The sequence below is a fragment of the Stylophora pistillata genome, chromosome 11 (assembly GCF_964205215.1).
Source record: "Stylophora pistillata chromosome 11, jaStyPist1.2, whole genome shotgun sequence".
Classification (NCBI taxonomy): Eukaryota; Metazoa; Cnidaria; class Anthozoa; order Scleractinia; family Pocilloporidae; genus Stylophora; species Stylophora pistillata.
Window position 1 is genome coordinate 10,314,151 of NC_142529.1, and position 26,881 is coordinate 10,341,031.

General features: G+C 37.2%; 1 protein-coding gene and 2 pseudogenes across 4 annotated transcripts; 2 read left to right on the top strand and 1 right to left on the bottom strand.

Moving 5' to 3' along the window:
- Window positions 1–70: 70 nt before the first annotated feature.
- On the bottom strand, window positions 71–2,700 carry LOC111335897 (uncharacterized; annotated as a pseudogene). Its single transcript, XR_015993303.1, has 3 exons — window positions 1,691–2,700; window positions 1,191–1,482; window positions 71–624 (listed from the first exon to the last, which is right to left on the bottom strand). The product of XR_015993303.1 is annotated as an uncharacterized LOC111335897 (transcript).
- Window positions 2,701–6,573: 3,873 nt separating this feature from the next.
- Window positions 6,574–17,879, top strand: LOC111335896 (uncharacterized). 3 transcript variants are annotated; one of them, XM_088738901.1, is made up of 19 exons: window positions 6,578–6,756; window positions 7,716–7,748; window positions 8,044–8,076; window positions 8,336–8,419; window positions 8,925–9,005; window positions 9,128–9,169; window positions 9,394–9,459; window positions 9,628–9,675; window positions 9,761–9,864; window positions 10,620–10,702; window positions 10,908–10,987; window positions 15,274–15,381; window positions 15,656–15,737; window positions 15,843–15,903; window positions 16,403–16,447; window positions 16,600–16,629; window positions 16,917–16,970; window positions 17,443–17,478; window positions 17,628–17,879. In XM_088738901.1, the coding sequence occupies exons 1-19, from the start codon at window positions 6,690–6,692 to the stop codon at window positions 17,709–17,711; spliced, it is 1,221 nt and encodes a 406-aa protein (XP_088595027.1). In that variant the 5' UTR covers window positions 6,578–6,689; the 3' UTR covers window positions 17,712–17,879. The 3 variants fall into 3 exon arrangements, with proteins under 3 accessions (XP_088595028.1, XP_088595029.1, XP_088595027.1); XM_088738902.1 differs by lacking the exon at window positions 16,600–16,629 and having other exon boundaries at window positions 6,574–6,756; XM_088738903.1 differs by lacking the exon at window positions 17,443–17,478 and having other exon boundaries at window positions 6,577–6,756.
- A 5,982-nt stretch (window positions 17,880–23,861) lies between these two features.
- Window positions 23,862–24,579, top strand: LOC111319688 (uncharacterized; annotated as a pseudogene).
- Window positions 24,580–26,881: the final 2,302 nt, after the last annotated feature.

Here is a 26,881-nt window from a genome sequence, read left to right on the forward strand (position 1 = left end):
CCTCTCCCCTCCCCCTTAACCTACCGGTATAGTTGAGTGCTGTGATATTTGCAGTGTTTCGATGGTGTTTCCGCCTTGTTTTGGCCTTATCAAAGCCCGAACACTTCGTTTTGGGGTGAATAAAACAAACACTTTTCAAGAGGCATACTGGAGTTTTCATGGAGTTGCTATTATTTATAAGGGATAGTACGTTGGTACTATTGCCAGAACATTTTCGAAAACGGCTTCCAGCCCGCGCCAATCTCGCCACATGTGTTCGTCAAGGAAATCCTGGATGTCCCCTTGGCGGATTCCTTTCTCCCTCTTTACGTGGTACTTGACGCGCGCTCACGCCGACTCTGCCTCTTGCGTATGTACGCCAGTAACGGGATCAACGAAGTTGTTCTGATGGACAACTATTCTGTGCATGGTCATGTTAGGAACGTACAGATGAAGGTTCCTGTACGCAGCCCAGTCGTCAGTGTGCACTTCTGACCCAGGCAGGAGGACCCTTTGAAGAATATTGGACAAGGTTCGGCGGTCTCTTCTCCTTACAACTTGAAAGTAGCCGCGACAAGGACTGTGTTCCGTAGAGATCACGCCAAACACCCACACTTCATCGCTGGCCCTGCGACCTCTTTGATACTATAACGATTAAATTTTTAAAACGGAAATTTACATTGGCATTCATGCTTGTCAAAATAACGATTAACTTTGATTTGACGCGTGCGAAATCAAGCACCCTCCTGGCATATAAACCCTCCTTCTTACCAGATTTAATGGCGGTGTTAGGCGTTTTTGTATCATGGGCACGGTAGCCAGAAAAACGGACAATTCTTCGACCTGGCTGTGCTTGCGAGCACATGTATGACTTGCAGCAAGAAAAAATGCTTGCGGATCAAACCCTATTAATATTTCGTGGTAAAATAGTTTTTCCGTACGGAGAGTTGGATGTGTCTGATACTTGGCGGAAAATCTAAAGACTACTCTGATTTTGGGATGTTGTAAGCTAGTAAAGGCGGGCGTATTACAAGGGGGCAATCTTAAAAGGGGGCGTAACCTCTGTCAAACCATAAGCAAATAAATAAATGAGACTTGGCGAGCCCGGAAATTGATAGATTTCCTTTAAAAGTTGTCAAGAAGTTGCTACAAAACTAAGTTTTCAAACAGAAGCCTCCGTTTGAAATGAAAATTACAGTGCACTTACTCACCTTCGATTTGTGCTTGAATTGACTTTCGTCACACTTGACCACGTACACACGCCCGCCAAATGGGGTGACTGGCCTATCTTCTATATCTCTCTTACAAATGAAGCGGAGCGTGGCAAACACACGTCCAACGGTGTTTTTCGTCAATCCAACCATGGAAGAAACTCTAGAGCGCAACTCGCGCTGACTCCACAGATAGATCACAATTAGGAGTTTTTTTAGATGAATCCGGGGAAACTCGGCGAAAAAACTGCCTTCTCTCAGAGACTTTTTGCCTCTACAGCCTTTGCATCTCCTTATAAAGAAAAATATTTAATAATTATAGACAAGGATCGATTGTTAGTCATTTTGCTTAAATTTGGAAAAGGGAAAGCAGTGGTCTAACTCGAGAATAATTCCGATTTATGATGATCCCTTATTTCAATGCTAAACTACCTAGTAGTATGTCAATGATAGAAAGTAGAAATTTAAAAAAGTTTAGTATTGGTACTGTCTATTCTTACCACACATATCCATCTACGTGGTCTGGATTTCTCTCTACAAATTCCATTCCTCTATTGCATGGCACGCATCTCAGAGGACTAGCTATCAAGTTCTGCCGCTGTAGCCAAGTTATTACATTGAGGACTGGACCATCAGTCAGCCTGTTAATGTCCATGAGATTCATCTTGATGCTCTTCGGATGCTTGATTTGCTGTACTTTGCTACTTATTTTCTGACTGCTGAGAAACCGCTACTGCTGCGAAAACGAGAGGCGGTGCTGCGGCCCTCTGTTCTGTCGTTCTTTGAAATAAAATTTTCGCACTTTGTTTGTGGCCTTTTCACAATAACCATAGAAATTCTCATGCCCTCATTGGTCGAGAGTCATTTTCAATCTTCGCCACGAAGACTAAACCATTTCTCTCGTGAAACAAATGCACATTTCTGAAATATGGACAATGACGAGTGTCCGAGTTCCAAGATTGGCATACTTGGAGAAATTTTTTAAGAGGAACTTGTCGAAGTGAAAGAAGTACGTGGCGAAAGAAAATCTTCAGCAAAAAAGTGCCGGTTCTCAGTTTGCAAGGAGGAAAGAGGGCGACCTTGTAAAAATACTTAGAGATGCCGAAGTGAAGGGCACAAAAATAAAAATGAAGTGGGTGATAACAAAATTCAGGTTAAAAGATTCTATCAATTCACTACTTAACACGAGGTAGTGAGTCTCATCGCCTCTTTGGTTACACTGTCAACAACACACACGTGAAAAAAGCAACGATTGATCATGTCACGTGCAGGTGATTTTCGGAAAACCTTGGCGCATTAACTGTACCTAAGAGATAATCTATTTCTACATAGATTGTGCTCAAAATATAGGTTTAGAGCACATATCAAGCGCGAAAACGTCAACGTTCATGGAAAACTTAAATTTATGCGAATTTCTTAAATATTTATCAACTACTAATAATAATAACAACAATGATAACAATAATAAACTTTATCTATATAGCGTCTATATCACTAATTGCTCTAGACGCTTAACAGTATCACAAAATGTATTTAAAAACACTGATAAATCTAACAACTACATTATATAAACATGGAAATTAAACAGAAATATATTTACAAATCAAAAAAGCTTGGCGAATTAAATATGTCTTTTTTGGAAGAATTCTAGGAATCGGCATTTCTTAAAAATGCGGGTATGCTGTTCCATAATTTAGGTCCTTGAGTAACTTATTCGAACAAAAACGCAAAGAGTAGGAGCTGGTAAAAAAGCTTAGAAAATTGGATATATTTCTTGGTGAATCTCCAAGGGCCTCTAAGGATATCAGTTTTTGTAACTTTAGGAGTTACCCTAGCTAAATAAAAGTATCTACTACTACTAGATTACTACAGTTAAGAAAATCCTCCCCTCCGAAAGCAAAGAACCATCTCCACGACTCAAAGTCGACGGTCAAGTAATAACTGAAAAGAGCTCAATCGCAAATTATTTCAACAATACATTCGTAAATACAGCTGTCAACCTTTGCAAATCGTTTGTAAATGCTGGATCAAAACTCTCGTGAAGTATATCTTTAACAGAAGCTATGAACGCTACTTTTCTGTTTATTGACAGTTCTGAAACTGCTGTTCAGTCGGAAGGCCGACGAATTAAATCAGGCAAAGCAGTGGGCTTAGATAACATTCCACAAAGACTTCTAAAGGACGCTTCTGCAATAGTCACAAAACCTATTAACAGTAATAATTAATGCTTCACTGTCTCAGAGCAAAGTTCCTGACGACTAGCTTTTGTGGACTTGCGTAAGGCATTCAACGCAATAGCTCATTCTATTTTGTTGAGGAAACTGCGCTATTTTGGAATCAAAAGGAAAGAACTGAACCGATTTGAAAACTATCTGTCTGGCCGCAGCCAAGTGTTGGCAATGCCGGACTTCTGGATAATTTTCAAAGAAGGGCATCCAAAATTGTTTCAAAATCTAAGGATAGTGGTCAAGCTTTAATGGATCTTAAATGGCCTTACAGTAAATGTTATTACAGTCGAGAAGCGACGAACATAATTTTAAAGTGGTTAATAAATGTATTTCTGTTAATTGTCCTCTAAACCCAACCCTAACCCTAATAATACCAGAACAAGACAGGGAAATTTGCTTCATTTGCCTCGCGCTAGAACTGAAAAAGCCAAGGAATCTTTTTTTATCATGGATATGTTGTTTATAATAGTCACGTTAATTAGAATTGTCTGTATTATTATATTGAATAAGACCTTTTTATTATTTTATATTTATTTTTGGATCCTATTCACCAGGGCTCCTATTGATAGCAGAGCTTTGAGTTCTGATGGGACTACCCTGATGTTGGGATTTCTATTTATTTCTATTTTTATCTATCAAAATGGGAGTTATATGTTCATACTTCTTTGTAAATGTTACAATGCGCGCTGCCCTATTCTGCACTAGCTGTAGCCAGTTTAAGAGAACTTTAGGTAATCCATATAAAATATCAGTACAGACAGTAGTCCAAGTTAGTGGTCACAAAAGGATGAATAATTGCCTAAGCAGATTCACGATCTAAATATGTACTGATCTTACTGATATCAGTTAGTTAGATGGAAATGACATTTTTCGAAAATCTTTTTAATGTGGTCTTCAATATCAGCACTGAGATCGAGTATCACTCCAAGATTACGAACAGAAGAGGAGGATTGAATAGTTTCACCCCCAACATGCAAGAACAAATTCCAATTTCGACAATGTCAGTGTGAACCGAGCTCTGTCTAAGTTCCAAGCTATTTTTCTTTACTGTTGTTAAAAGTTATTGTGCTGAACAAAAACTAAAGTTTTATTTAAACGTTGATATAAAAGTATCAAACATTTATGTGGCGAATTTTGAGATTTAGGTAGCCGGACAATTTTTTAGAAAGTTTTCGGCATTTCAATGAGGGACTTTCCAGCAACTTTACTAAACCAATCGAGACAAGCTTAGTTTGTCCTCCTACCATTTACCAAGTGTAATTACAAGGTGCTACATCTTTTCGTTTATTACAAAGCGCGACGGTCTGCTCTTACCACCTATTTCCACACTCCCCCTGTTGGGGCAAGGCATTGATAGGTGTATCTACAGTAGCTGTATATTTCATGAATAAAAATTGTGCTGCAAGATAAAAATTTACGGCAGTGATGAACATGGCTGAAAACTGCAAACTATATCCGTTATCAGCAAATGAAACAATTTTATGATTATCATAGTGCCAGAAATGTTTCTTTGACATTATCAATTTTGTTAATTAAGAAACTAAACGTTTTCACGTCTGCCTGTGGTGCATCACTTTATTTGACGTAATATAAAACGATTGTGAAGAATTACTTTCCGAAAACATAGCTAGCTATATTAGAAGCCTTGCTGCAATGACCACAATGTAAATGTAAATAGATTTTGTATATGTAAACACATTACCCTTTTCCTTGAGGAAAACAAAATCCTGCAGAGAAATCAGGAGGGAAGAAATATCCTGCGAAGCATTTAGAATGGAAAAATATCCTGCCCAGCAGATTGCTAGAAAAAATTCATTTCATGACCAAAAATCACCCCCCCCCCCACCCCCTCCCCTCAAAAGTTAAATGGTCGGCCGCTTACTTCAATTCAAGAGCCCGGAAAGAAAGCCATTTGTAGCACACGAAATTCGTTTCTGTTTGCATTATTTTGATTATTACCTAGCAGTTTTTGCGTTTCCATGGCCGAAATTGTCCAAGAATTACGAAAATAGTTCTAATTATTTTTTTATTTCATGCGCGAGATCAATGCAGGCAATCCCAACCGGGCAAGATCGGCCCATCTTGCCCGCTCCGGTAGCCAATCAGAACACAAGGTTCACTTCATCTTGCCCACTGGCGCTGCAAGCGATGTAATAAAGTATGTTACTACAAAGTGCAACAGCTTTTTTATTACAATGTGTGACAAGTGTAATTATAAACTGTGACAAGTGTTATTACAAAGTGCGACAGATATAGCAAAGTGTGACAATTGTTGCAAAATTGCAACAAAACAGCCCTTCAAACACCTTTTTCACGATCTCATGAAGCTGAATAATTTGAAAGTTGAACAGAGACTCGAATTAAAGAGCCAGGTGAACAACGAATGCACCAAAATAGAGGGAGGACCGTATATTCCATCCGATGGTGGAAAAAAAAATGTTGATACGTGCAGGATTGAACTCATAAAAATTCTCATCGGAAACAACTGACGGTGTATCATAATTCATTAAAATATCAAGACTATCAATCGTATGTTCTCGTTTGAAAGAGGCAACTTTTATATGATGTGCATCCTTAAAAGGAGCTTGTTTCTCGACCCATCCTTGATCGGAAAAAAGCACTCAATAATGTGGATCACAATAATTATTATCCAAACTGATTGCAGTTCTATTTTATTAAACAGCCCATTTAAAGGTGATTGTTCACAATGGAACGTCTACATGTGATCCCAATGGATCTAGATAGCTGTCAAAGTGAGAAAAAATTAATTAGCAATTATGAGATGTAAGTTTTCAAATGTCATGTCATTTACCGGTGAGTACATTTAAAGGGCTTCGACCCTCTTTAATTTTTAATTTATTTCGACCGTTTTTGTTGATAAAGTACTCAAGTAGCAATGTCGACGGACAGGACAAGACGATCAAGAAGTATGAAACGTTCTTTCATATTGCTACGCTACTGCGATCAGCTGAAGGTACCGCGTCCCAACATCCAGCGGGTGTTGGAAAGTAGTGAAAGAGTCACCCAGCTGGAATTTCCGAACAACTCCAGTACAGCCAATCTGCAAGAGATCGTATTGAATAGTTTCAGCCAGCATCTAAATAGTAGGGAGGCGTCGAGGTCAAGCTGACAAATAGTTAATAGGAGGTAACAGATTTCTGGCCTATAAATATGTATTCTATAGCGGTTAACCGTTTTTATTTTTAGATTGCTCTTTTATCGAACTGTCAGTGGTTCTAACCTGTTGACCCTGGCTGGCACATGGGATGATATGTGCGGGGATACCATGAAGGCAATGTTCAAAAGCCGCTCTAGAGTGTTCATACGATTAGATCGGGGTAAGATAACTCTTTACGAAAAGGGCAAGTCATCTTCATAGTTAGAAAAGGCCCTGGGGAAAAAAACATTTGCATAACGACAAGACATGTCCAAGCCGCAACAGCAGTCCCGATAAACTTTTAACGAGGATTACTGGAAAATTCGAACCAATTTTACCGACATAATTTTGAAAAGTATGCTGATGTTTGGAGATAGAGCACGTTGCGGTACTTCATGCTTCAACCCGCGAGAGGATGACACGCGAGCTCCACGCGAGCGACGATGCGCAAGTGGCGAGGTCTGGCCCGAGTTGAATCGAGTCTTGACTCACTTGTGCACGGTACAAGTGCTGAAGAGATCTTTTACTTACAACGTAGAAAATACATTTTTACAGTGTATTTGGAAAAGTTCGTTTGTTCACAGGACTGAAGAACAACAATGTCTAGTAGAATTATGGTTACGAATATCTGTCTCATTCAAGGAGTACTCATGTTAATCTGCACCATATTTAATTATAATATAACCAAAGTAAAGCGCGCGCTCTGATTGGTCAATTTAGCGTCCCCCATTTGCCCATGGGTGTACGCTGCTGACGTGAGCAAATGCAAAGACTATTTTTCCGCGCGCGCTTGTTTTTTCTGGTCACGTAAGACTTGTTAAATAAAAGGGAACTCTTTAGTTACAATGTATTAATGTTATGTTATAAAACAAATGGTAAACACCACAGCGTACACTATTGAGTTATGGATACACCTGGGAGGTTTGCTAAGCACTCAAGAAGCTAGAGTTGCTCTCGGCTATCGCCTCGAGCGACTCTTACGCTTCTTTCGTGCTTAGCAACCTCCCGCGTGCATCCATAACTCAATAGTGTACGCTGTGGTGTTTACCATTTGTTAACTATGTCTGCACTCGGCTCAACTACACATTAGACAGTGTCTTTTAGATTTAATGAATAACGTCGTCGTTCTCTCTTTTTCAGATAGCACGAATCAAGATCAGGATGGCGAAGCAGGTGATTATTAATTAATGAAAAGATCAATATCATATTTAAGCATTAAAGGTTTTTCGAAGACGATCGAGCACCCGCCATATACCGATAATTGTAGAACTTTCCTTGCCTCCTTGCCAAGGACGTGATTGAAATTCATTCCTAGCTTAATTGATTGTGATGTTCTGGAAGTAATTGCAGTTTCCATGAAAAGATGATCTTAAGTGATTCACGATGTGCTGAACCTGCACTCGGCTAAACTACATCATTCAGTTTCCTTTAAATTAATAACTTAATAACGTCGTTCTCTCTTTTTCAGATAACACGAATCAAGATCAAGATGGTGCGGCAGGTGATTATTAACGAAAAGTTCATATCATATTTAAGCATTAAAGGTTTTTCTTAGACGATCGAGCACCCGCCAATTACCGGTAATTGGAGAACATTCCTTACCGATTGAAATTCGTTCTTAGCTTAATTGACTGTGATGTTATCATTACTAATAATTGCAGTTTCTGTGAAATGATGATGTTAAGTAACCTAGAATACTTTCCAAGAGAATCACTTTCTTTCAACCTGATCGTTCTTTTCTTTAATGCTTGATACAACAGGGCAATCAACACCAGGAACTGGAAATGTTGGAATTGGGGTAGCGAGAGCCCCCAACGAGGTGGTTGTGGTAGACCCTCCAGAAGGTACATTGGATTATGTGTTATGATTAATAACTTCTAGTATAGTCAGAAATGAAACTTGATTTGGTACCAATAAATGGGGCTGTAACGCAAACACGTCAACTGGTGTTTAGATGAGAGTATACAAACACGGAAAAACTTGTGTTAATATTTAATTTAGGTGGACCCTAAAATAGCCATCCATATATTATTTGATTTCAAATAATTTTTATGGCCACTGCCCATAATGTTGACTTGGTTGAGTGAGTGAGTGAGTGAGTGAGTGAGTGAGTGAGTGAGTGAGTGTGACTGTAGAATTCGAAAGGATAGATGGATAGAGGAATGGTGAGGTTCTTAAGCTAGCCACTATAATTTGTCATTCCTCTTTAATATTATTATCATTACTTTAATCATTAATTTATTATTATGAATATGACTATTTGTTACCATCTATTGGGTACTCAAAAAGATGTGGGATGTAATAGTAGTAGCCATATCCAGTCTTAACTACCTATTTTTTTTACTTCAGATGAAAACTCAAGTGATGAGGAACTTGGTAGACCTATCTTTACTTCATCACCAATAGTACATGAAGTACCCATTGTAGCAGGTCCATATAGGTATACTTTCCACACTTTTTCTGTCTGGAGAAGTAAAGTGTAGGTTAGCATTGCTCTTGCAGCTTTAATGAACTTGTTTTCCTTTTTTTTTCTTTTTTTTCCTTTCAATTAGGTGACCAGAAAAGAGCAGAGATGTTTGTTGAAAGCCTGTATGGTAAAGATGAAGGAAGTTCAATATGTAATTATTTCTGGAGTTGAGTAACAAACGGGATGGGCATAATTATATTGCACAAAGAGATATTAAGAATGGAATACCCACTTGAAAAGACTATGAGAGTTGTAATAACTTGAAAGACAAAACTTATAGCTGAAACTAGTCAATTCATGCTGTTTATAGTCTTTGTAATCATTCACCCTAAGTTGTTCTCAATTTCCCAGAGTCAGTAGTCACATGCTGTCCTATGGCAATGGATGGCCACATATTGGCTGCACAGGCAGTAGAAGGTAATAGTGTAATCCAATAATTATAAACAAATTTTAAAGGTCAAATATTGGCTTGTCAATCCTAGTTCAAATTATATTTCAAATGATAGGTTTTGAACGGGAATATTGTAAAATAATGTAATAGAAGAAGTGGAGATTAAGTTAAAAAAAGACGTGTAATGTTTTCAGTGGGAACAGTGGAAGAGGAGGTGGATCATCTGGTTGGTGCACAAGCGAGTTAGTAAAGACTTGAAATGAATCATCTTAATCTGGTCCTGCAAAGAAGTTATGTGCTCAATTGATTCTACATTCTTACTGTTAGACCCAAGATGTGGACCAGCCTATGATTTACAGCTTCTAAGAAAACTAATGGTAGCACATGATTTGCCCCCAGTGTTACCATTCCTGTGCATAAATGCACGAGAAGTAAGTGTGTGAAGGTTTGTAGGGATGATTTTAGATAAGAGTTGCACACAAAGTCTCTTCAGGTTAGGATGGACAAGTCACAGTTGGCCTAGTCATAAGCATGTGAAACTTCAGATTGTGTTGCAGTCAGGTTCATAACCTTGCTATATGTCAGGGGGTTTTGTGTTTGGATGAAAATATACATTCTCTCTCAAAGTGCCTATTTCCAGCCTGCACCATTAATGACCAGTAGAAAACTTGCAGGGAAACCTGATCAAATGCTGGGGATTAACCTCTTCGGAACCACCAGCTATACATGACCTTGTTTCTTCATGGGACTCACATTTCATTAATTCTAAGGTCTAATGTTGCAATTTAGAATCAAGTATAGTATTACAACTGACTGACGTCTATCTTGGGTTCATAGTGTTTTTACATAATTGTATAAAATGTACATGTAACTTTGTGTTCATGTTTAGTTTTTTTTAGCACTTTGCGTCTGATTGTAGTGTTAGAATTGTGCGATAAAACACGTCACTTAATGTTTTGACATTTCTAATTAATTCTTCCCATTCCCTAAATTATACAGATGAGACATCACTAGTTGAAGGTTACATACATCAAAATACACTGAAATGAAATGCATGTCTTATGAAATTAGAGGTTCTGCATGATAATGTTTGGAAGGGAAAGACAAATGTTGTGCATTTATACAATTAAAAGCAATTATTATTATAACATTTTGAAAAATCTTATTATCTAAAAATTGAAATCAGATGAGAAAGCAGTGCCACCAGGACTGTATTCCTTTGGTGCTCATCCGCGACAAAGCTGCGCAAAAGGCCATGGATACCTTAAGGTACACCTCCTATAAATTTCTGCAATATAACTTCATAACAATCAGAGCAAAGAATTATACAGGGGTCATGCTTTGCATTTCATTTCATTAGGGATAAGTGATTCTAGTTAAACATATTTCAATAATAGCTGAGATGTGCAAGTCATATAGTAGTATTGTATCCATCACTTCATTGAATATGGTACACACTACTGGTTCATTTCAGAGCTTTGTTGGATATATCAGATGTGTTGGGAACCTGCTATCTGTGTGCCTCCCTTCAAGGCAGCAATTTTGATAACAGTGGTAAGCGTTTAGGCTTGATTACCAACCTCTGTTATTATTATTATTATTATTATTATTATTATTATTATTATTATTATTATTATTATTATTAGCTGTTGAGACACTGGTGGTTCTCCTGGAGACTCACATGATTATCAAGCTGTATTCCAAGGAAATCATTTTCAATTTTTTTCCCACTTTTACCATGAAATACATACATACATACATACTTTATTGCATAGCTCCCCCCTGGGGGCTCTTCCGCCATACATGAATATAAGATATTAAGTCATAAAAACGTCACAATAAGATAACACAATATTAAAAAAAAAAAGAAAAAAAAAAATTTGCTTATATTTCGATACTAAAGTCACATGTTACGAATTAAGAATATTCTTAAAAATTTTCTTTTTAAAACCACTTAGGCTATCTGTGTCTCTGATAAATTTAGGTAAAAAATTATAACTTTTAGCCCCACGGAAGGCAAAAGCCCTTTGCCCAGCCGCGATCCTGCACTTGGGCAACGTAAGCTCGCTCTTCTGTCTGGTATCTCTTTGGTGAATTTCGGAACATTGTTTAAATCGTTCACAGAGATAGTTAGGAGGCAAGTTGTTGATGCATTTATAAACCATGACTAAGTCATTAAAAAGTAGTTTTTTCTTTACGTTAAGCCATTTAAGGGACTTCAGTGCCTCTGTGATGTGATTGTACTTTTTCAAGCCAGTCACGATCCTGCAAGCATAGTTCTGGACTAACTGAAGTTTTTTGATATTCTTATTACTTGTGTTGCTCCAAACTGTCGAACAATAAAAAAGTTTGCAAAAGACGAAAGCATTTATGAGGTATATCAGAGTGCTTCGATCCAGTAAATGTTTTATCCTATTGACTCTCGTTAATTTAAACATACAGTCAGATACCGTTTTAGTGATATGCTCATTAAAGTTAAGATGGCAATCAATGTGCACTCCCAGGTCCTTAACTACGGTCACAGGCTTGATTTCAGTTCCCAATATTGTGGCACTTGGAAGAGTGGCAGGTAAAGTTCTCATTAGTTGGGGGACGCCCACATAGAGAAGTTTTGTTTTATCAGGGTTGATGAGCAGCGAATTTCTACAACACCAACTCAATATTTCTTCGAGATCTTCGTTTACAGCAGAGATAACGTCTTGAAGTTTGTTTGAGGGGAACCCGAGGAAAATTTTTGTGTCATCCACATAGCCCAGAGGTTTGCAGAGTTTTGGAACTCGAAAGAGATCATTTACATATAATGTAAACAATACTGGGCCCAGGATGGATTCTTGCGGTACTCCGACTGTTAAGGGTAGAGGGCTGGACAAGGTATCCTGAATCTTTACAACTTGTTGACGTTGTGTCAAATAACTCTCAAACCAGGTACAAGCTATTTCCGATAAACCAACGTTGCGAAGTTTTCGCAACATCAAGTCATGTCGAATGCTATCAAAAGCTTTGGACATATCCAAGAGAACTATAACCGACATCTTTCTGTGATCCATGTTATTTAGTAGTTCGTCTGTGAAATAAAGTAATGAGGTCTCGGTTGAGTGAAATTTTCTGTTTCCGCTTTGCATTTGATATATTATATTGTTTGAGTCAAGGAAGTTGACTAGTTGCGAGTGAGCTGCTCTTTCGCATACTTTAGATAAAATGGGTAGTAGTGAAATTGGTCTTGTGTTGGCAGGTTCCTCACTGTCGCCTGATTTAATGATTGGAACGATTTCTGCTTTCTTCCATTGTAGTGGAAAACTGCCCAAAGAAAAGGAGTCATTTATAAGACTAGTTATGATGGGAGCAATAACTGGTGAACTATCTTTCAGAATTTTTGCATTTACTTTGTCGCAACCGGGAGCTTTGTTAGACGGTATACTCATAATAATCTTCTGCACATCACCCGTAGTGATGGAACGAAACATAAACAAGGTATTTTGACCAGAGCTGCGAATGGATTCACACGGATGAATCCCTCAGTGTCTCGGGAGTTGAGATTATGTTCTTCAGCAAGGTCCGTGGCTTTCAAAGCTGTCACTTTTCCCACATTAGCATAAAATTCATTGAATTTATTTGCCAGAAGGAGTGGATTTTCAACAGCGGCTAATGGAGCGTTTTTCTTGGGAAGACAACGGTTAAGAATTTTTCAAATCGAGTTGGAGTTTCCATTCGATTTTGAGATTTCAGAACGAACATGTTCTTTTTCGGCAAGCTTGATTTCATGTTTGACCTCCTGACGGAAAAAGCGATAAGCATTCCAGTGCAATTTGTCGTTGGTTTTCATCGCCTTTTTATGCCACATATCACGCGTGTTCATTAGTCCTTTGATCTCTGGTGTAATGTATGGATTAGGCCTTGAATTTATCCTGATACGTTTAATTGGGGCGTGCTCGTCTAAGACCTGAAGAAAAAGGCAGTTAAAGGCGTTAACTTGATCATCAGGATCTTCAAAAAAGATTAACGATATGAAAGGGAACATTTGCCAAATCGTCAATAAAGCCATTACGATCGTAATTTTTATATGTTCTCGTGGTTACATATGTTTTCCGTGGCCTTGGTGTCTTAAACTTGAGTGTTAAGCTAACCAAACTATGATCACTAATTGCAGACTGTATCACTTCGCAAGCGTAGACGATATTTTCGTTTGTAGTCAGAGCAACATCGATGAGTGATTCAGAATTTTCGGTTACTCTTGTTGCGGTCTTGACGAGTTGAGTTAGGCCAAAAGTCGAGCAAAAGTTGATCAATGCGCGGCCCCCAGGATCGGTTGTTCCAAGAACATTACAATTAAGATCTCCAAGGATTAGCACATTTAAGCCATGTAGCAAAGAGTCAACAAAAGTCTTACTTAAGTCTTCTAAGAAATCTATTGAGGCATCCGGTGGTCTGTAAACTGTGCAGAGAAGAAAAGATTTAAATTTCTTATACTGTACATTCATCCAAAGCTGTTGAAAATTCGATTCAGACGTTGAGGACCATTTTTCAATCACCGAGGCCTTATAAATATTTTTAATGTAAACAAGTAATCCGCCACCTCTCGTGCGTAGCCCTCGATCTTGCCTGAACGTCGTATATCCTGGAATAAGAATATCCGCGTCATGTATTGTAGAGTCCAACCACGACTCAGAAATAGTAAAAAGGTCATACTTGTTATTGATAATCATGTCTTTAAGAAGGTGAAAATTTTCGCGAGACGCCACAGAGCGTACATTAAGATGGGCGACGGACATGAGATGTTTTCGATTCTTCGTTGCTTGATTTCTGGTCGATTTGTTGCCTTGGTTTGTAGTTTCATTGCTGCCTGCTTTTCCTCGTATGGAGGGCCCAGGTTGCGGGTGAATGTCGCCAGACAAGAGGATGAGATTAACCGCAAAGACGCCTCGAGCGTCAGGCATCGCCATGGTCGTTTGGCCATGTTTAGACCATTTGCAAATGGGAAACCTTCGCTGTTTACACCGCGACGAAGTTCGACGAAAGATAGTACAACGATTTGAATCAAAGGTGATATCTTTGCTGGTGCTGTCGAGGAGACGCGAGAAAAGAAATAGGATAATGAAGATAATGACAAAAGTCGAGGGACGGACGCAAACTTGATCGACCACCATGACTGTAAAAGTCGAATTTTTTTCGACAAATCCTAACCATAGGAAAATAGCAGTTTATTTGACAACAAAAGTCAGCTCTCAAAAGGCATGTAACCTCAAACAGATTTTTCCATAGCTCATTGTCAATCACAACATTGTCTTGGAAAATAAAAGTTAGGAAACAAACACAAATTATATGAGAACGATCCTTCGCAGTAAAGCACTATTTGAGCAATAGTGAAAATCAGACCTGAAAAAAATTTCAGGCCTGTACGGGATTCGAACCACTGACCTCTGCGATACTAGTGCAGCGCTCTACCAATTGAGCTAACAAGCCAACTGGGAGCAGGCCATCAACTGCCCATCAATTGAGCTAACAAGCCAACTGGCCTGCTCCCAGTTGGCTTGTTAGCTCAATTGGTAGAGCGCTGCACTAGTATCGCAGAGGTCAGTGGTTCGAATCCCATACAGGCCTGAAATTTTTTTCAGGTCTGATTTTCACTATTGCTCAAATAGTGCTTTACTGCGAAGGATCGTTCTCATATACGTCTCATAACCGCAGTTCACACATATATTTCATATGTTTGTTGTTGTTGTTTAAACACAAATTAGTTGTTCAACAAAAATGCATGCAAAAGTAATGTTTTGAACAGAACCATCCAAGAGACATTGTCATGTCCTCAGTAATTTAATGAATTGACTGTCTTATTTGCATAGCTTGTGGGAAACATCAACAATCTCAACAATCAACTGAAGATTTGGAGATCAGGGTGATGCACCCCACGTTAACTTCCAACAGGATGATAGTTGGAAGTTTGATAGCAGGTCAGTGCAGGCATCTGAGCTTCCAATTTGTCCCTCAAATTGTAACCTATCAAAGGTATCCCATACATAGTAATCCTGTAGCTGATAATCATAATTTACAAAAATCTCAAATCTCCCGATTTTCTTCTGATTTGGGAGTTTTAAAAAACATTTACAAACAAACAAACCAAGAAATGAAAAAAATGCAAGTGTATGATGTTCTGTTAAATTATGCAATTTAACACTGATAATTATCTCGTTATGTATTAATGGTATGGATGACTATGTCTTTAAGGAAATGAAAGTAGCCTTACAAGAGAGTTGGTAGAAGCAATACACCAAGGCAAGCAGGCTTCAAATGCTCTAAAGGCTCACAGGTCAATGTTGCAGTGTACTATAACTAATTCTTGTTCAGGTTGATCTCATTATAACCATAATGGTTTAAGTTTTCTAACTCAAGCTACATTAATTTGAATTTACAGGGACCTCTTGGAAAGGGACCGAGCTATAAGATTACAGCAGGAAATTGAATTGCAAGCTTCTGTAAGTTTTGTAGATCACAGATAAATTGGCAACCATTAAATACACTCTAGATTCAAAATTGTGTACCAAAGACAGTTAAATCTGCATATACCACACATACAGCACAAAAATGCCAATGCATGTACATTTGAAAAAGAAATGTAAACTGCTTATAGAAAGAACTCATGGTGTATATCTTTTTGGTAGAAGAGAAAAATTAAAAAATACAAACAATAAGGAGGAAATTAACTGAAAATACCATTGTTCGCTTTCTGGATAAACCACTCAGACACCACAAAGATAGCACTATATAAACTAGGAAACAAATGTAGCTTTATTGATGTAAACAGCTAATAGAAAGAAAACATGATGTAATTTTTTTCTTTTTGTAGAAAAGAAAAAATAATATAAAAACAAGAATGAAGAAACTGGAAATACAATCGTTGGCTTTATTTGAAATGTATTTTATAAAGTGGTGCTTTGAATTACATATACTTTATTATGACTTCCGCTTTTTCAGGAGGCTTTAGACAAGGCCAAAAGCAAACCACAAACAGAGGAAAGAGTAAGTTTAAGTTATTTTGTTTTATATTTTTAAAGATTTTCTAACCTTACATGAGCAGAATATCAACATGGTTCATTAACAGATATATTACTTCCAAATGAATTTCTAAATCTTGGCATGTCCATTTCCATGTATTCTAAATTCAATCACAGGCCCAAAGACCTCAGGACTTAGAAAATGAGGTAAATAATGCAAATGTTCTGGCAATTGTATTTATTAACAATAAATAAACCAGATAATATCTGAAAAGTAGTATTCCAAAAATCCACATTAACAGAAATGCGTATACCAGTATTATGTATATATTAATAGTGCATAAGTGAAGGCATCTGTTTTTGCACAGAGTGAAATGTGGCTGTATATAGTGCTATTAAAAGCAAAACAGGAAATTGGGAAATTATCACTTTTATGCCCCATTTTAATTGTCTACTAAATTAAAATAATTCATTGTATTTTACTTATATGGCAGGCTGATCTTGGTGAAGGTGAAAATTTGGATGAAACTGTGGTGGATTCTGCAGAGGTAATGTCTGCACTTCCTTGAAACTGCCAAAACTAACATGGCTTAACTGGCCAAAGTGCGAAATTGGACTGATTGATTTACTGGATATTCCCAGTTATGGCTTTTAGAATCCTTGATATATCTTTGTCTGCAATTGACGTGCTCGTCAATGGATGTTCCTAAAAAATTCTAATATGAGGAAAAATCCAGCAAATTCACTGGCGTGCAGTGAATTTGTTCTTCCATGAGTTTCTAAGTGTTGGTCAAATGCCAATTTCCTCATTGTACTTTGAATTTCAACTGCACGTGCAGCACTGCATGGTAATAATTATCAGCAAGGCATGGTGAAATTTTTTGGGTTGAAATGATAATTATGATGGTTTCTTTGCAACTCTTTGCACAGTGGAGAAATTATTCCCTTAATAAGTCTTGGGAAATACTCTGGTGAATGTTCTTTAATGTGAGAAAACTCCAATTAATCATTCTTGTTTAGGTCCGCAAGAGAAGGCTCGCAAGGTTTAGTGAAGGGGTAATTACTTTTTATGATGTATTTGAAAAATAATCCATTGCAAGTCTTTTTTAAGTGAATAGTAAACCTTTCATTTGGAAAACAACTTTGAAGACATAGGTGATCAAAACATAAATGAGTAAAACTTGATTGTTTTATATAATTTGTAGGAATCTTGTAAATATCCCTGTAATAATGAGAGTGACTGTAATGAAGATAGTAGAATTGTAAGTATTGTAAGTGGTTTGAAATGAAGTATTGTTACTATTTCAAAACTTGAAGGAAAAAGTGCAGATTTTTTGAAGAATTTATTTGATTAAAACGTATTTTCATTTTTCTGCAGACTTTCAAGAATTAATAATTTGTATTGTAGTAAAATCTCAATTGTCGAACTTAGTCAATAAATTTTCATTTCTATTTGATTTTTAGTGATTTGTTCTTAATAAGTTATTATGGATTACCCATATTGTAATTCATATTTTAATAAGCAATACATCAATTTAAGTTGTGATACAAGTTGTGGATGGGTTTTATTCAAATTAAACTTCATTTCCCTTCCTTGATGTTGTTTTTTCTTCAAAAAAGTTATGAGATATATCATCAATAGTTTGTCTATTTGCATGTCTTTTGATGCTGTCGATACAAATAATAATAAAAGTGAATGAAGTCCAGGTTCAGCACTAAGCAATTATAAGTGTATTCAACATCTCTCATTGTATAATAATAAACTATGAGTGAATCTCGCAACTTGATTAACTGAATTAAACGGGAGGTGATGATTATTGCCAATGTGACACAAAGTAAGAAATCATTCATTGAAAGCAAAACGGATGGGTTAGCTCAATGATGGTACAAATAAAGGCTCACACTCTCTAAATTAAATGTTTATTGTATCCATTCATTTCTTTTCTGGCAATAGATAGGTTTTCACAACTCATTTAAAGAATTCCGGATTCCAGGTTTTAGGGTTGCCCCAAAGGAACTACTGTTGGCGGTTTTCACATCATTTTGATTTCAGTATCAACAAGATTACAAACAACTATGCGCATGAAATGAAATGAAAGAAAAGTTCTTTTCGTCGATATGTAATGGTGGCCTTAATAATTTCTTCTTTCATACACTGTTGAGGGTCTTTAAAGCAAAACTGATTTCGAAAGGTTTGCTCAGTGATCATCCAAACAATAGAGGCTCAAACTCCCTCAGTTAATAGTTGATATTATCCATTCATTCATTTCTGATCATTAGTATTGGTTCTCACAACTACAATACCCCCCTTCCTGTTAATCCAGCCACACAACTGAAATAAATTTGAATTTACTTAATTTAGAGTCTATTTGCATTTACACAGGACCCCACAAGCTGTCCAGCTTTAAACAGTATCGTGTCTAAATAAAGGTGTTATACTGTCGGCAGTTATGAAAATTTTATATAAGCAATTCTGATTTCAGTAATGATTTTCAATTTACCATAAACCAAAGCACTTGTCAAACTTGAAAAGTAGTATTTTCGTAATGAAATCGACAGTAACACAAGAATTAACATCATTCCAAAGTTAAGCAAAGTTGAATTCGAAATCTGTCCACATTCTCTATGAATTCTCGGACGACTTATTCGCCCCATATGATTTCTTAAAAGCAAGCATAGGAAAGGCAAATGTTGTCTTTCCATATAGTTTTTATGCAGAGGTATATCCGTTGATAAGAGAAAAAAAAAAGAATAAATGCTGTGTACTGTAGGAATTCAGCTCACAACCTCTCGCTTTATGGGCTACCAGCTAGTTTTACAGTCAGGGGTTCTTACAATCAGGGGTTCTTACAATCAGAGGTTCTTACAATAAGGGGTTCTTACAAACAGGGGTTCTTACAAACAGGGGTTCTTACAATCAGGGGTCTTACAATCAGGGGTTCTTACAATCAGGGGTTCTTACAAACAGGGGTTCTTACAATCAGGGGTTCTTACAATCGGGTTCTTACAATCAGGGGTTCTTACAATCAGTGGTTCTTACAAACAGAGGTTCTTACAATCAGGGGTTCTTACAAACAGGGGTCCTTACAATCAGGGGTTCTTACAATGAAAGGGTTCTTACAATGAAAGGGTTCTTACAATCAGGGGTTCTTACAAACAGGGGTTCTTACAAACAGAGCTTCTTACAATCAGGGGTTCTTACAAACAGGGGTTCTTACAATCAGGGGTTCTCACAAACAGGGGTTCTTACAATCAGGGGTTCTTACAATCAGGGCTTCTTACAATGAAAGGGTTCTTACAATCAGGGGTTCTTACAAACAGGGGTTCTTACAAACAGGGGTTCTTACAATCAGGGGTTCTTACAATCGGGTTCTTACAATCAGGGGTTCTTACAATCAGTGGTTCTTACAAACAGAGGTTCTTACAATCAGGGGTTCTTACAAACAGGGGTCCTTACAATCAGGGGTTCTTACAATGAAAGGGTTCTTACAATGAAAGGGTTCTTACAATCAGGGGTTCTTACAATCAGGGGTTCTTACAAACAGGGGTTCTTACAAACAGAGCTTCTTACAATCAGGGGTTCTTACAAACAGGGGTCCTTACAATCAGGGGTTCTTACAATGAAAGGGTTCTTACAATGAAAGGGTTCTTACAATCAGGGGTTCTTACAATCAGGGGTTCTTACAAACAGGGGTTCTTACAAACAGAGCTTCTTACAATCAGGGGTTCTTACAAACAGGGGTTCTTACAATCAGGGGTTCTCACAAACAGGGGTTCTTACAATCAGGGGTTCTTACAATCAGGGGTTCTTACAATGAAAGGGTTCTTACAATCAGGGGTTTTTACAATCAGGGGTCTCAGTAAAGTCAGGGGTTCTTACAATCAGGGGTCTTACAGTCAGGGGTTCTTACAATCAGGGGTCTTACAGTCAGGGGTTCTTACAATCGGGGATTCTTACAATCAGGGGTCTTAAAATCGTGGGTTCTTACAATGAGGGGTCTTAAAATCAGGGGTTCTTAAAATCAGGGGTTCTTAAAATCAGGGGTTCTTAAAATCAGGGGTCTTACGGTCAGGGGCTCTTACAATGAGGGGTCTTAAAATCAGGGGTTCTTACAATCAGGGGTTCTTACATTGAGGGGTTCTTACAATCAGGGGTCTTACAGTCAGGGGTTCTTACAATCAGGGGTCTTACAATCAGGGGTTCTTACAATCAGGGGTTCTTACAAACAGGGGTTCTTACAATCAGGGGTATTAAAATCAGGGGTTCTTACAATCAGGGGTTCTTACAATCAGGGGTTCTTACAATCAGGGGTTCTTACAATCAGGGGTTCTTACAATCAGGGGTCTTACAATCAGGGGTCTTACATTCAGGGGTTCATATCATTGTGTTTTATATGGAGTGATGTGCCCAGATGTTGATATTGATCGTTGCTCCTTACGTTCAGGGGTTTATATCAATGTGTCTTACACGAAGGGCTGTGCCCAGATGTTGATATTGATCGTTGGTCCTTACGTTCAGGGGTTTATATCAGTGTGTCTTACACGTAGGGGCTGTGCCCTGATGTTGATATTGTTTGTTGTTTCTTACATCCATGGGTTTTAATCAATGTGTCTTACATGATGGGCTGTAGGCAGATGTTGCTACTTATCTTAGTATCTTATGGTTAGGGGTCTGTGTTGATCGTAACTCTTTACATACAGTGCGTATTCTGTGCCCAGATGTTGATATTGATTAATTGAACTTAAAATGTCACTTCCATGATAAACGTGTGTCCAGTTGTTTATTGCGATGGTAAAATGTTACATCCAGGGGTCTGCGCGCAGATGTTGATATCGATCGTCGATCGTGAAGGTCAGAACCGTACTTGACATCCAGGGGTTTTATATTTGGACCTCTATATTGTCGCTGTGTAACGATGATGATTTACATTAGGGGGTTTTGAATAAAACGTCATGGTAGTTTCATATAAGAGTCTGTTCCCAGCTATTGATAATGATCCCATTTTATAGAGAGAACAGCGAATTCGAGAATTAGAGCCTTACGGAAAATTGAGCCTTGTAACACAGAAGGATTCAGCCAATAAATTCTTTACATGGTCCTTCAACCCGGACCTGGAATAAGCTCATTGGAATATGGCCTCAAAAGGAAAACAGAAGTGTAAAGGGCACCGCTTGTACGCCAAAAAATTGATAAGAGACGCGGAGCAAATGCTCAAGGATTTCGAGTCTTCCGACTGAGAATCAGAAAGGAGATAAGAGGCCACTTGGTTCTCTACATTATTCTGAATAGAACTTCAAATGGTATCACCTTTGTGTACGTGTATGGTTTGTGTATGAAATTGAAATTCGTTTCCTTATCTGTTCTTGGGTACCTTTGCTTTTCAATGAAAATTTCAGCTTCTTGATCCGTCAGCTATGTCTTTTTGGTTAAATATTTATTTTCTGCTAAGGTCGATATAAATATTTGGCTCAAATATGGCCAAAGAACACTTGAAAATATGCTGGAAACAGTGCTGCTTGTTGAATTATGAGTCCATCAAATCTAAGTTTCAGTGTCCCCCTCAGGGATGTTGAATATGTGTTTCAATACTCCACCCAAAGGCCGGGTTTGATGGTAACTTTTTTGTGAAGGGCAACATCAACGATCATGACTTTCTGCACATTGACCAAGCTTTAAACCTTAGAATGTGAATACCTTTTCTTCTGAGCCATTCCTTTGCAAAATTTAAGATAAAACACGTGTATTATGCAGTTCACTTTTTTGTATCACTTTGGAAAATAATAAGTGGGGCACAATAATGGTGTTTCCACTAGAGAACTTGACAATTTTAATTTCCATACTCCTATTAATGTGACAACACCACAAGAAATCACAGCTACAGGTAAATAAAAATTTGGGTTATATCAGACTTTTTATGTACAGTAGAGTATCTTTAGAACTGAAACGTTGCTAGGAAACGAGGCTAGTCTCGCCCCAGGACAAAAGGAGGAGAGCGGGAAAATCGGGTGGGCCATCTTGTTGCGTTGATGTAGTGTCGCCATCGCTAAGGAGGTTTATTAAACGTTACACAACCATTCCACTCCCAAGATCTAAATATGAATCATTCAACCCTGTGCCATTCTCCAGTTATTTCGCTTGTATGATGCTAGTTCTCATGAGGGATTGCGAATTATTCCGATAATATCTCGCTGTTTTTACCCTGTAACATAGAGTAAAACTGTAGTTACAAAGTTATTTTTAAATTAAGATTTGTATCGCTTTGGAAAATAATAAGGAGGGCATTACAACTCAGTGTGACGTGCCACCTGGCGATGCTTTCAAGTTCAGAAAAGCAGTGTTCATTTCTGTGAAGATCAATATCACACACTGAATCAAGTAATATCCGCTTTTTGATAATTATAACTATTCTGTTTGGATATGTATGAATGTAATGTAGGGAGAAATTCCTTGTTTGTCACTCCTGGGAGTGAAAGGGTTAAACAATTATCAAACAATTATTTAAGATTATGCAGGCAGGTAAATTTTCTCGTGTTGTAGATTAATTCTAAAATAATTTACTCTAATATGTAAACATACACCTTAGAAATTAGCTGTTTTAACCCAGTGACATAGCTGACAACTTGTTCGTCATTTAATTATAGATTGTGTTTTTTACAAAAGTGACATGTTCTTGCTATAATATTTTTGGGTCAAATTTATGTGATTGGTTATGTCCTTCATCTATGAACTAGACAGTTTTTCTTTCCCATGATTTTTTTTTATTTAGTTGCTTTGTCTGAAACAATCTACCTGGAGTGATTCAAGTGCAGCAATCATGGCTCTGAATAATTGGCAAATCTGCAATGACTATCCAATGCAAGAGGTTGACCAGCTTCTTCCAGGCCATCTGCAGCCTGGGTGAATTTTGATATGATAACATCATAAACCATAGCAGCTGCAGATAGACCAGAATAAGGGTACATCTTCCATTATATACAGTGGATTATGTTTCAAAATAAGTAGATCAAACGGAAAAATTGTTTTGTAATCTGATATCATGTACTCAGCTACGCCGAGTGTGTCACAAATGTTTGAATAACATTTTCATGTCCCCTGTCATCTATCACTTCACGACCGTGGTCTGTCTTCATTTCATAAACAGGGTTCATAAAGTACGCAATAGTGAAGCACAACCTTACAAGCTTGCATTGACATCGTTTCGAGCAGCAAAACAAACTTTGTTTAATTTATTACAAGTCATTTAAAGCAAGTCTAAATTAGTTAAGCTTGTGCTTACGATATAAGCTCATAAACTTTTTGTGGGCTATGTATTATGGATGGTTTCCACTTGAGCTTAACTTAATATAAGTTTGAGATTAATCTTATGCCCTATCGGTCTCTAAATTAAACGCTTAGTCACTTTCTGTTAAATGCAGAAAATCTAGGCAGATGGGAGGACCGCCACGTGCAAATGTTAATACGTTGCTGGAAGGAAAACAAATCGTCCGTTGGTAATGGAAAAAGTACAAAAAAAGAAGTTTTTGAAAAGATCGCCGCCGACTTCAAAGCAAAGTCAGATTTAAGAGTGTCTGGTGTCCAGTGCCTAAGGAAATGGGCGAAATTAGAGGCTAAACAAAGGGAGATTGTTGATCACAACAAAAAGAGCGGAAATGGTACACATATGTGGAAATATTATGCACAAATGGAAGATTGTATTGGTGGACAAAGTAGTGTCAACCCAACTTTCACTCTGGAATCATCTTCTTCTACAGTCATTTCTGATTATGGAGAGAGCTCATCTGAAGACGGCGAAAATTCATGTGCACCACCCGACAAAAAGAAGGCTCCTTCCAAACGCCCTTCAAAGAAACGAAGAAGCAGATTCTCAGCGTCCGAAATGCTTGAATTTCTCAGGGAATATCAAGGTAAAAAAGAAGAGGTTGAAAACAAAAAACTAAAAATTTTACAGGAGATAAATGAGGAAAAAAAGCTTTCTGGTCAAATCTTCTGGAGGTTATGAAAACTTCAAACAAGTAACTGGCATCATACACAACATTTATACACATTGATTTATTGATGGCCATTTTTGAACATTGAAGATAATTCTGTTGGCCCTCATTTGTTATGAAAGTATTCCACTGTCTATCACTTGATAGTTGGAAATTTCTTGCCTGGTTTGTCTATTTGTAATACAACTGGTTAGCTTTATTAAACATGAGGTTTCTCAAAACTACAAATTACTTACTGAGTAAGATGCAATTATTTGAGACATTCCACTTCTTAACTGCAGTCCCACCCCCCCCCCCCCCCCATGGAAGGAGGGTGTCCCATTGGAAGTCTCCTAATGTGATTGACAGCGAAAAAAAATTTATCCTTTGACCGAGTAGAGTTTTAAAAGGGTAATTATTTTACAAAACATACATCCTCAGTTGCAATGAATCATAAGGTCAACCAGCAATCAGATTTAGTAAATGTTGACGCTTTTGTTCTGCTGGTCTGTTTCGAGGGAAACTATCACAACCACTACAATCATCATCATCATCATTGTCATCATGAAGAAAGTAGCTTTTGCCAAAGTCATCATGAACAAGAGCGAAGTTGTGCAGGACACAAGCTCCCATGATTATCTCTGTCATCAGCTTCACACTTGAGTGATTTAGGTGGCTCAGCTTTCTCCACCTCCCTTTCAAAAGACTTATTGAACGTTCCATTATCTGTCTGCATGATGACAGAACATTGTTGAACCTTATCTGATTTGCCAGTTGGTGGTTATTATTAAGAAAATGTGTCATCAACCATCTGTAACAATATTAAGAGGTGCATATCGTTAAAAATGTGTAACCTTCATTCATTCATTCATATTTATTTTAATTTCTGTCAACCATGACCAAATCAGACAAGAGCATTAAACATCTTAAACCAATGGTTATTAAAAATCAATTACATAGCCTATTTTGATGCTCAATCGAATGGAAAAAAATTGTTTTTTTTTTTAAACTATGGAGACATAATATTGATATCAGACACTATTCATCTGAAAATATACCTCAAAAGTGAGTATCCTACATCACCTATTAGATGATAATCACAGGGAAATTTGTTCGCTGAAGTCGCAAACAGTTCTGAATTTCTCAAGACGCTCGAGTCATGTACCGAGCCAGGCCAGCACCATGTTGTTGTCGCACACAATCTGTGAAGGCATGGTACATTTGCAAATTATTTTTATTTATTTTATTATGTTTTATATATTTATGTAAATTTTACAACACTCATTTATAAATAGTATCCCACAGAAAAAATATTAGTTTATATTTTTCATCTGTGAGACTATTAAAAATAATTTCACCTGCAACAGCAGAGCGTAAAACTTCTTTTTACAGTTCAAAGATTCTCGATCCACAGTAGGTGCCTTGATCTTTATGAATGTTCCATCCACTGCACCTTAATTTTGAACAACAATGAAACTATTGTCTTTTTTTTATTTCGCTCTCTTTGGTAGTTTTATTTACCCAATGAAAGTAACCGATTAATTTAGTTTTGAGATAATAAACATATCTGAAGTGGACTTTATCATTACGGGTAAGTAAATCCTCGTATATTCAACTTTTCTTTTAAGATCAATGAATTTAAAATTAGGTTCAACAGAATGTCTGACTGTTTTTCTTGAAGTTACATTTGCCTGCACATTTTTTTGTGAGTGTTACTGTTCCCTTGATAGTATTTAGAAAATTTTAACTCTAAAAAATTTAAAATTCCATGTTTGTATGATCTGAAAATGACATGAGAAACTATACTGATAGGTGGCTTAAAATCAAACGAAAATAACTTTTAAAGTTTGCCATTAAAAAATTCCTGTCACGATAAAAGCACTGGGCAGCAATAAAATTCATTATCTATTGTTCCTGGCATCCCTTCATCCTCACAATTTTGGGCAATCTCTCGCATTTTATTCACTGAAAACCACACAATAATAGCCATTTCAAGTTATATCTCATACGATCTCTATATCTGATTTTATGATTTCTGTAAACATTGAAGAAAATACGCTATATGTTTTCTGCACTTGTGGTTTAATCACATTTCTTGAGGGTTCAAAAAAAAAAAACAAAAGAAACAAGCGAACACACAGTTTGTCAATTACGGTGTGTGAAGGATATGAGAAGTATAAACTTTTCCAAGCTACTTCACTGGCAAGCACAAAAGCTTGTCTTTTGCTAGTATCACTTCAAAAGACTGAAAAAATTTCCGTTAGTTTAAAGAGAATTTGAATTCCTAACTTACTCGTGACCAAAGAAAAGGGAAGCGATCGCAAGAAAACGAGGGAATACACATACATAGCAATTAAAGGTTTTTTAATGCGATCGATTTTTTTTCTAACTTGCTTCGAATGAATACGTTAACTATACAAATACGTGATTTTTGTTGCCATCTTCCAAACTTAATATGTTTATGTAAAGTATAAAAAAATTTGGCCATTTT

Excerpts from the sequence above, each read along its gene's own strand:
- LOC111335896 (XM_088738901.1), top strand. The coding sequence starts at position 6,690 with ATGTGCGGGGATACCATGAAGGCAATGTTCAAAAGCCGCTCTAGAGTG. Across the intron at positions 9,676-9,760 it reads TCTGGTTGGTGCACAAGCGA|ACCCAAGATGTGGACCAGCC; the intron begins GTTAGTAAAGAC and ends TCTTACTGTTAG. Across the intron at positions 15,904-16,402 it reads AAATTGAATTGCAAGCTTCT|GAGGCTTTAGACAAGGCCAA; the intron begins GTAAGTTTTGTA and ends CCGCTTTTTCAG.